The sequence below is a fragment of the Bos mutus genome, chromosome 6, assembly GCF_027580195.1.
Source record: "Bos mutus isolate GX-2022 chromosome 6, NWIPB_WYAK_1.1, whole genome shotgun sequence".
Classification (NCBI taxonomy): Eukaryota; Metazoa; Chordata; class Mammalia; order Artiodactyla; family Bovidae; genus Bos; species Bos mutus.
In genome coordinates, this window is record NC_091622.1 from 19,634,751 (window position 1) to 19,645,978 (window position 11,228).

The window sequence follows — 11,228 nt, forward strand, 5'->3', positions numbered from 1 at the left end:
TGAATAAACCTGGATGGCACTGAAAGAGATGAACAGTGTCTTCATCAACTATTCCACAACAAAGACCGAAGCAGAAATCTGCAACAGCCTTTGCAGTGACATTGGAGACCTAACATTAGGAAGCATTCAGAAAAGACAATTTCTGTGAGGGGCACAGTGTCTCAGTGTACTTAAAGCAACAGCTAGACGACATGACCTTTAGGTTTTCTTCTTTAAGAGCTAGGTGTCAGACTGTCAAGATCGTATCTACTCTCAAGGGCCTCAGTGCAGGTATTACTAAGTCTCCATTTCTTCTCTGACTCATTAATCAAGGAAAAAATTGTTTGGAACAACCTGGGACAAAGGCTTTTAATCATAACATTCTATTTCCTGCTGCATTTAAGACTCGCAATTTAGACTAGCTACATAGAATTCTACGGAAATATCACCTACCCAGATAAAGAACTACTTGTTTTCAGCATATAATTCCATTTTTTTCATTTGCAAATGCACACACCACCACCACCCATTGCTATAAAATAGGGGTTTTAATTTTTTAGATCTGTTTAAATTTTAATGAGATGCAAATAAATGATAACAGGCACAAAATTAAGGAAATGGTGTCAAGATACCCAAGGAAGTGGGAAATGGAGAGGAGATGCTTAAGCTATTACAATAGGGCAGATTTGCTTAACCTACCTTTGTAATTTTGTTTCCTAATAATTAAACCAAGAGATAGCACTTATTAAATAGCAACAATACTCCCGCAGAGGAATGTCACAATAATGCCAGAGAAAGAATGTGAATTCCAAAGTGAAAATGTTAGCAGATCTAGTTTTATCATAGTAGCAGAGGGTTGTCAGCACGTCACACAGCATGTATCACAATCCTCAAAGTGCTTTGACTTCTTATTACTAATAAGCCACACAGACAAAATATCTAGTAAGACAATGAATGTGATACATTCGATTTTTGCATATATTTATAGCACTTGTAATCAAATCTAAACTCTACCACCTGAAGGAGTTCAAGACATGCCACTCCCAAATTTGCTACCTTGGTCATTTGAGTTGAGAGCACTTGAAAAGCAGCAAATGCAGGGAGAGGCTTTCTGTGTACCCCCTTATCTGCCTGGAGATAGATCCTCCAAAAGGAGCTCAGCTGTCAACCAGGGGAGGTTCACTCCTCTCACAGGACAGGAAACTAGAAGTAATACCACAGGTGGACAGACTTTGTCACCAACCTCTCTCTGCAATTCTAAGTCCATCTTTCCTTATTTACTCTCCCCTATTTACTTATTTACTCTCCTCCCCTTCCTCTAGCAAGATAGTTTATAAGCTCTCTGATTCTAACCTTTTTTGAGGTATTTACTTCTTTTTTCATATGAAGCCACCCCCCCTGCCCCAGTACATAATATTTAAAATGAATATACTTGTATACTTTTTCTCCTGTTAATCTGCCTGTTATTTCATAGATCCAGCTTTTGAATGTAGGAGGGTAGAGAGAAAGTCATTTCTCCTTTATATATCTATTTTCCAACTATAAAGCCAGAACTGAGAAAGTGTTGGGATCAAATGACAATGTGTGAATGCCCTGGCCGAGGGCTTCCCATGTGGCACTAGTGGTAAAGAACCTGCCTGCCGATACAGGAGACGCAAGAGTTGTAGCTTTGATCCCTGGATCGGGAAGATCCTCTGGACAAGGGCATGACAACCCACTCCAGTACTCTTGCCTGGAGAATTCCATGGACAGAGGAACCTGGTGTGCTACAGTCCATGGGGTCGCAAAGAGTTGGACACAACTGCAGTGCATTGGAGAAGGAAATGGCAACCCACTCCAGTGTTCTTGCCTGGAGAATCCCATGGATGGAGAAGCCTGGTAGGCTGCAGTCCTTGGGGTCGCACAGAGTTGGACACGACTGAAGCGACTTAGCAGCAGCAGCAGCAGCAGTGACAGCATGCACGACATGGTTGTTGGAGAATGGCAGTCATGCTGTCTTCCTTCCCTTCCTTTTCTCTTTCCACAGCTTAGTATAGAAGAAAGGCTATGTCCTGAACATAGACAACAGTACTAAGCAGCCTCCTTTGGGGCCTGGAGCAAGTGTACAAATGGAGGCCAATATCCCTTATCTACAAAATAAAAAGTTGTAAATCAAGCTGGCAAATTGTTAAATATGTTATATCCTTCTATCTTGATAAATACACTTTCATAACAATCCAGAAGGCCAAGTTCAAGTTTAGATTTCTCAGGTCCCTCAGAGTTTCATGCCAAAATCTGGCAGGAGGCCCTGGGGGTACAATCCTTCTCCCCAGTCATGAGGCTTGTATCCCTACCCTTCCTTCTACCCACTTCCCCACCCACAAGGGGTCTGCTAGGCCTGGTGTGAACACCCCAGCATGATCAAGCTCCAGACACATCTGCATAAGCAATGGACCCTGGAGTCAAAGGGTGTGCACCCCTGCAACTACAGTCTGTCCTAAGGAGAAACTGAATGGAAGAGGTTCCAGCAGGTCTTGGAGCCAGTATTTGGGCCTGTTGAACAGAAAATCCCATGGTTCTAGATACCCTGAACTCAGTCTAGAAATGAGAATAAGGATCCCAGGCAGGCAGGAACCTTGGGCCCCAAGGACTCCTCATCTGCTTGGTAGAAAGGGGGTGATGGGGGGCACTCTAAAGCCTCGCCTGAAGCCAAGTCTTGCCTCGTTCTCAGGGTGACACTGTTGAAAAGTTTAGAAATTCCTGCCATAATTCCATCATCACCAGGAAACCAATGCCCACAAACATACTGAACTTAATATGATTATGGTATCAAGAAAAAGTAATTCTACAAAAAACGATTTTCTACTTTTCCTGTATCAACAGAAACAAAGATGAATATAGCTTGAGTGCTCACTCGTCTTTTCCCAGCTCTATCACTAAAGTGACTTCTATTTCTACTCATGCTTATCTATGGAATTCCCTCCCACCCTCCCTCTCTTCTTCCTTCCTTCCATTCACTCCTCCCGCCCTCTTGATTTCTCATTTTGTGTTTTGATAAACCCATCATGTTGATGGACAAAAAAAACAATGAGAGGCTGAATTTGCTAGTTTTAAGAAAGTTATAAGGCTTCCCTGATGGCTCAGGCGGTAAAGAAATCTGCCTGCAATGTGGGAGACCCAGGTGGATCTCTGAGTTGGGAAGTATTCTTGCCTGGAGAAATATCTAGAGGTACATCAGTTAAACGTGGAAGAAATAAATTTTCCCATCTCAATGGAATAGCTCAAACTTCCTTGATTTCTAGGACTCTGTTTATTTGATGCATATGTGTCCTCTAAAAACTGCAAAACGCCTTTACTGGAAAAGAGAGTAAAATAAGCTTTTTAAAATGTCTTCGCACATGATGAAAGAGAAATCACTTAGTTTCAAAAGTACCTTGCCTTTTTTTTTTTTTTCCTGTAGCTTATTTATTTTATCTTATTTTTATTGGAATATAAGGTTGTGTTAGCGTCTGCTGCACAACATGAATCAGCCCTATGTCCCCTTCCTCTTGAGCCTCCCTCCCACTCCCCCATTCCATCCCTCTAAGTCATCACAGAGCACCAAGCTGAGCTCCCTGTGCTATACAGCGGCTGCCTTTTATAAATATTTGCCATTCAAACTGTGAAACACACCTTATTTTTGTTGGTGTCACATTACTGATCCAAGTACTTCCCATTTCACTAAAAGCAAGTAAAGGGGAATGAGTTACTTTACACTCAAAGAACAAAGGCAGCAACAAAAAAAGACCCATGGCCCCAGGATAGAAACTGGGACAAACAGCTGGACAATACTTTTATTCCACCCTTCATTACTCCCTGAACAAAAATCAGCAAATCTGCCAGTATTGACGACTCCTCTTGCTTGTATTCTCAAAAGTCATTACAAATTAAATGTTCCCATAATCTGACCAAGTCTAATCTAGTCTTTTACCTCATACTGCAAAATATATTATTCTGTATAAAGTCCATGCAGAAGAGTGGTTTGTTCATTAACATCCATAGTAAGAACATCTCAGGCTTTCATAAAAACAAGCCATCAATCCTTTTATGATGAAAATGATATGATAGGCTTTGCAAAAAAGAAAGCATCACAGAACTAACATGAACTGGAGATGTGCCTTTTGTGTTGTTATCTGCCAGTGTGAGGACATTTAACCCACCATTCTCTCTTTCACCTGACACTTGATAAGCAAAAATACGCATTGGCCAAAAAATTAACCAGAGGCTTACTGAGGCCATAGAGGATGAAAGTAACTGCGCAACTACCTTGGTCATTTTGGGCTGTTGTAACAAATATACCATAAATAGGGTGGTTTAAACCACGAACATTTGTTTATCACAGTTGGGAACTCCAAGGTCAAGGTTCAAGGTGCTGGTGAGGCCCCCTTCCTTGTGGACAGATGTCTGTCATTTCACATCCTTACATGGCAAAGGGCAGAGAGAGAGGGAGCAAATCTCTCATATCTTATAATAGCACTAAACCTATTTATGAAAGCCCCACCCTCCTGAGCTAATTACCTCCCCAAAGTCCCTCTCCAAATACCATCACGTTGGGGGTTAAGCTTCAATAAATGCATTTTGGGGAAACATAAACATTCATCCCATAGCATGCACACTGAAAGGAAACCAATAATGTCAGCTATATCAATCATATAGGGTTTGTAGAAAAGGCTGTTGAATGTTAATCAATAAACTTTTTATGAAAAGTTTCAATCATTAAAGAAGTATGTCTCAAGTACACACACACACATACAACTTAATCTGTAGCTACATACAGTAGACACATCAGACAGATGAATGATCTGTATATTCACAGACACTTGTGCATAACTGTTTAAATGAGGTGCGTTTCAAATATAGAGTTCACACATACAGTCATATACAAAATCATTTCCCAAAGAAAAAACTTTTAACAACTAGCCAGTAAATTTCCCTTGCTTCGATCATTCTCCATGGCTCCCAGTAAAAAACTCTCAGCTCCCAGTGAGGGGCTGAGCAAGCTGGGACACTAAAATGATGTAACTTTTGTTGTTATGATTGGAAGAAGAGCAGTGAGCTGAGGTATGGCCTGGTGTGCTCTGAAAGGCAGAATTTTGTCAAAAAGGCAATTCTGTGCACTGTTACCTCGAATATATTTGTTTATTTTTATTGAAGAATCTTGTTTATGAACAGAGACATATATCCTCACATATGAAGACACAGGGCTCTTAATTCAGGCCTTCATATCTTTCCTCCTACTGATTCCCTGCCTAGACTGGATGGTTCAAGGCATTCATTCTATTTGAACATTACTGAGGGCTTCCCATGTGTTGGGCATGATTCTAAGTACAAAGACAGAAAGTTAATGAGACAGATATGGCCTCTTGTACCAACTGGCAGGGGTGGGAGTGGCAAGAGATGGGAGAGGAAATGGGTCAATAATAAGCAATAAACAAGGAAACAAACACCATTATTTCAGACAGAGATAAGCTCAACAAAGACTTTAAAATGCCTTTCTCTCCCAATTCCGCACCTTCACCCCATTCCTACCTTATCATCTCTGAGTGCAGTGTTTTCTAACAACCTCTCTGCCCAACCCTGATCCAGGCGCCTTTGGAGTAAAGGTCAGATGCTTTTTCTTATTGATTTTGTAGTTGTAATTCCTGGCACATATTGTTTTTTGCTTACCATATAACATATTCAATAAATGCTAATTAACTGAAATGAATCTGTTGAAAAAATAAGCCACTAACAGTAGGCTTAGCATCGAACTATTATTGTACAACTTAAGGCTTAGTAAGAATGATGTGATTATAATCTCTTACAAAGATTTTATGATGTTCTCATAGGAATCATGGTCTATCGTTTAACTTAGTAGCTCTCATCCCTCCCTTACCATTTTTAAAATATTACAACTTAAGATTCACACTGCTAAAGTGATGTTGGTCAGAAATTGAATAGAACAGATAAACTGTATAGTTGAGAGGTGAGCCCAGAGATGCTGAAGACAGATCTAACATCTTCCAGAACCCTAGAGAACTTGCTTACAGGGACAGAGCAATGAATTGTATTACTCAGATAGTGACACAGTCCTGAAGGACAAGCAGTGCTCAATCAATAATTTGAGGCTGCTTTCCACTACTGGAAACCACTGTGACCTCATGATGGCTCTGGCCATCTGTCTGTGGGCTCTAACCAGCTCAGGTCTTTGTTCACTGCCTCCCAGGGAGCTATCAGTTCCAAGGTAGGCAGAAGAAAAACTCTTGGCATTGCAATAATAAAGAGTTTCTTAGGGTGACTTAGGGCTTCACAGGTAGCACTAGTGGAAAACAGTCTGCCCACCAAGGCAGGGGGCACAAGATGCTGGTTCGATCCCTGGGTTGGGAAGATCCCCTGGAACAGGAAATGGCAACTCACTCCAGTGTTCTTGCCTGGGAAAGCCCATGGACAGAGGAGCCTGGCGGGCTACAGTCCCTGGGGTTGCAAGAGTCAGACACGACTGGGCACTCACACAAAGGTGACTTAGGACTCATCTGTGTGACAGTGGGAAGAGGACAGACCAGAGTGCAAACCACAGAACTGACTGCTTCCGACAACAATGAGAGATGCCCTCTATTGTTGCCAAAGCAATTATAGAAGAATCATACTAAAAGTGCTATTAGGTTTTAGAGATCAGCCATGGATTTTATTGAATTGCATCTTTAAAATCTTACTTATCAGGAGGCCAGCCCATCTTTACCAGCTCTAATGTGCTCCTCTGTACTCTGACAGGTCTAGGACCATGGATTAACTCCTGAGTCTTTCCTTCCAAGACAGGATCCAACAGAGCACAAAAAAACCACAACTCCAGTGGCAAACATGAGAAGCCTGAAGTCTTCTGCAGAATAACCAATAAACATCTACTGTACTTTGTGGCCACAGACTTTTCTTTCTTTTAGCTAAGTTTAGGAAGTGAAAGCAAAAAATATTTTCTGTTTTTATTCTGCTAATGGATCAAAAAAATACTGAATTAGTGAATCTCACAAAGAAGAAACATTATTAAAGACAAAGCAGTGGGTTTTTCCTGAATTTCTTATTTGTCTCTTTCTCAAAAGACAGAGTTGAAACAGATTGAAAGTGAAAGTCACTCAGTCGTGTCCAACTCTTTGTGACCCCATGGACTATACAGTCCATGGAATTCTCTAGGCTAGAGTACTGGAGTGGATAGTTGTTCCCTTCTCCAGGGGATCTTCGCAACCCAGGGATCGAACCCAGGTCTCCCACATTGCAGGCGGATTCTTTACCAGCTGAGCCACAAAGGAAGCCTGAAATAGACTAGTAGATTAAAAAATGTGGGTTAATAAAGGGCAAGTCTTGTTCTATCATTGTGGTACCCATCATTTCTAAAATTGAAAATAACTGCTGTTTATGAAGCACGGTGTGTCAACCAATATTCTAGATGTTTCATGTAATTATCTAATTTCATTCTGCCAATAACACTATGTGGTAGGTGTAATTTTCTTACTTTCATAGACAAAGAAATTGAAGCTCAGAAATTTTCAGTGATTTACTCAGTCTTATAGGTAGTAAACTGAAGTGCCAGGATTGGAAACAGAATGTGTATGACTTTAGCACTTTCATTCTTTACTGGGGAGGAAAAGCAGCCCTGTCTGCCCCAGTAAGACTTCCCCAGTGGCTCAGTGTGGCTCAGGTAGCTTATGAAAGCTCATACAGGAGACACAAGAGATGCGGGTTTGATCCCTGGGATGGGAAGGTCCCCTGGAGAAGGAAATGACAACCCACTCCACTATTATTGCCTGAAGAATCCCACAGACAGATGTGGGCTACAGTTCATGGGGTCACAAACAGTCGAACATGACTGAGCATGCATGCACGCACACTGCTCCAGCAAAGAAGGGGAGAGAATCCATCCCCAGATTCCCTCCTTGGGCTTCATTTCTGTGCTTCCCAGGCTCCTCCCTGTGGCCATGTACAACAAGCCTTTCCCAGGCTGGAATGGGAGTGTGGGATCACCCCCTTCCCAGGGCCTTTTGATGTTCTCTTGTGGAGAACCAAGACCCCTGAGGCAACTGCCCACAGTTTTGCCCTGCTCCACTGGGGAGGGTAACTTTCTTTTCCCTCAGGCAAACAGCTCCTGTCACATCCAGATCTGTTCAAGCAGAAGTAAGTGCTCGTGGCCAGTGATTTCTTGGGCTCCAAAGGCTGAGTGTGTACCTAAAGCATAGGTTTTAACTTGTTGTTCACCTTTGGCAAAAACAACGTCTTGTGTAAGGAACACTCCTAGCACCCAGATCATGTTCTCCAAATACCATTCCCCATTGAAATCAATAGATATTTTGGGCTTCCCTGATAGCTCAGTTGGTAAAGAATCCACCTGCAATGTGGGAGACCTGGGTTCGATCCCTGAGTTGGGAAGATCCCCTGGAGAAGGGAAAGGTTACCTACTCCAGTATTCTGGCCTGGAGAATTCCATGGACTGTACAGTTCATGGGGCCGCAAAGAGTTAGACACGACTGAGTAACTTTCATTGAAAGGAAACAGTCTCCTTGGAGAAATGGCAGTCTGGTTCTTGGGAGCCTCCTCAAGATGCTATGTTTCCTGGTTCCTGGCTGGAATCAGCCATGCCTGAACAGATCTAGATATCAGTTGCTAAGATCAGAGAAGGAGAAGAGAACTAGATATCATAAGCCTCCAGGTGAAAAAGCATGGTGCTCCCATGAAGTAGTCTTGCCAGGAAAATCAAACCTGAATCTGATCAACACTAGATCTGACCACCAACTGACAGAAGAGCAGACCACGGTGGAGCTTGTCTGCAACCCTGGGGGAATGGATGCAACTAGCAAAGTCCTGACTGTAAAGCAGTTTGAGGTAAACCACCAGATTTCTTCAACAAACGAATTGCAAGGAGAGAGAAGAAAAGGAACCCTATATGATAAAAGAGAGTTAAAAGTAACCCATCTCACTGTGCAGAACTTACTGCGATCCTAATTTAAACAAACACTATTTTAAAATTTTATTACGTTTATGAGATGTCTTTGTTTTTTAATCTGACTGCATCTTTGATGATACTAAGGAATTATTGGAGAGTTTAGGGTACGATTATCATATTGTGGTTATGGTTTTTGTCTTAACCTTCTTATACTTACAAGTACATGCAGAAATATCTAAAGATATTGCCGATACAGATATTGATATATTTGATATTATCATATCTTGGATTAGCTTCAAAATTATGTGAGTGCAAAAATGTCCCCCCCAAAAATAAATAAATAAAATTTTGTTTATGAAAAAAAAATTTTGCATGCTTTCCAATTTATCCATATCCTTGAGAATAAATTATTTCAAAGTTCAAACAATACCCCTTTCCTATTAAAAAAAATTCTTTAGTTATAAGAGTCAACTTTGCATTTTAATCCTGAGCTATATTTTTTTAAAAGTATGAACTCATAGCAGGAATCTTAAATATTTAATTTACATACATTTAACTTATTTAATTTAATTTGCATCACTAAATCCAAGCACATTTTTTTTTTATGAAAGGGACCTTCTAAATACAAGCTTGTCCCATTGGTCTTTCTAGTTTCATGGTAGTTTTTCAGTCCAGAATGACAGCTCATGGTGGGATAATGAGCCCTCAACCACAGTGTGCCTCAAAGAGGGAGAGACCAGTTCCAGGGATCACATAACAGGTATCTGATTAAAATGTTGCATGATATCCACATCAAAATGAAGTTGACTAGAACAAATGACCTTCAAGAGAAAAGAAGAAGAAAAAGAGAGGGTGCATGGGAAGGAAGAGCAATTCAGGACCTAAAACAGGACGTGTTATAATAACTGTGCCAGATTATCTTATGACCATCACAAAATAAACTGAAGTTATTTCCTCAATTCAGTCTAAGCATGCTAAGCATCTCTTACCATATTTGGATGTTACTTGATTCACTCTAAAGGAATGAACATCTATGTGATTTTTCAAGAAATCCTATTATACTATCCAGTGACTATAACATTCCTTATTTTTCACAGATGTGGTTGTACTTTCATGCCCCTATTTAAGATAACCACAATCACAGTTCACTACAATTACCTGGATAGATCTCCTGGTGTGACATCTCACACCTATCTGTTGAGATAAACTATCTTGTGTAGGGTTCTAAATCATTTGCTCTTTAGTGCTTCTGGCTTCTTAAATCGGGTGGAGGAGGGAGAAGCAAGGTAAGGGAAGGTGGCAGACAAAAAAAGACACGGTACTATTAAGAATAATTTAGAATTGGCTCTTTAACTCTGGAAGGACATAATAAATTTGTACTATAATTTATGAATTACACTTCCTTCATTTTTCTTATTTTCTTACTTTCCTTCTTATAGAGGAAGGTGATGTTTGCTCTTCTCCTCTACCTTGAATGTTTTCTTTGTAAATGGAAGAGTAGGAAGGAAAGAGCTGGGAGTGCGGTAACCCCCGGCCCACTGGTTTCTTGTAGGTTACCTTGTAATTTCTGGTTGTACTCGCTCCTGTCAGACTGGCTCCTCCTCAAGGTACCAGAGTGGTCCCCAGGAACACTGCTCTCAACCACAGTGTCAGTCTTCCTTCTCTCCAGCATATAGAGCCTGGGCCTCAGGAAGGGCAGATTCTTTTTCTTGGTGCCCATGTTTTCTTTCCCGGGAGCTTCTTTGGGCTCCATCGGAGGCTGAGACCACTTTGAGAGGCCGGCGGGCAATCGCTGGCTGCTAAAGGGCCTCCCGGGTGAAGGTTACAACCCCAGCCTGAGGAGTTTAACTGCCTCCTTCCAACCAACCGGCTTCTCTCCAGGGTGACCTGTCTGTGACTGCCACCTCCACGGAGTCCCGGGGCTCCACCCCTATGAGGTCATTCTTTTTTATACCTAGAATCCAACAGGGGAAGCTGCCACCTGTTACCTGAGAGACCTGCCACACCAAGCTAGGCAAAGCAGGGACTCCGCCGTCACATGCTGCTGAAGCAAACAAAAATCCCATTGTGTGGGGCGAGGGCTGGGGGTGCGGGGGGTGGGGAAAGGGAATAAGGTGAGGCGGGAGGAGGGGAAGCACGCCTGTGTAACCTGCGGCTTATGGGTTTAGTGTGCGCCTTTGGGTGTGGACAGGTGCCCTGGGACACGGAGCTGTTTCTGCTGCCTGGAGGCAGATTGAGCTCCTATGTGACTTTCAGCTAGAGTCACCCACATGTGACTGCGGAGCTTGTGTGGGGCCGTGAGAATTTGCGTTTACATCACAAC

General features: G+C 41.9%; 1 protein-coding gene across 1 annotated transcript in view; it reads right to left on the bottom strand.

Moving 5' to 3' along the window:
- Nucleotides 1-10,792, bottom strand: part of ARHGEF38 (Rho guanine nucleotide exchange factor 38) — a 153,015-nt gene extending 142,223 nt beyond the window's left edge. The window contains exon 1 of the mRNA XM_005907719.2: nt 10,463-10,792. Coding sequence (XP_005907781.2) covers nt 10,463-10,658 — 196 coding nt within the window. The 5' untranslated portion in view covers nt 10,659-10,792. The remainder of the gene's footprint in view (nt 1-10,462) is intronic.
- Between the last annotated feature and the right edge of the window lie 436 nt (nt 10,793-11,228).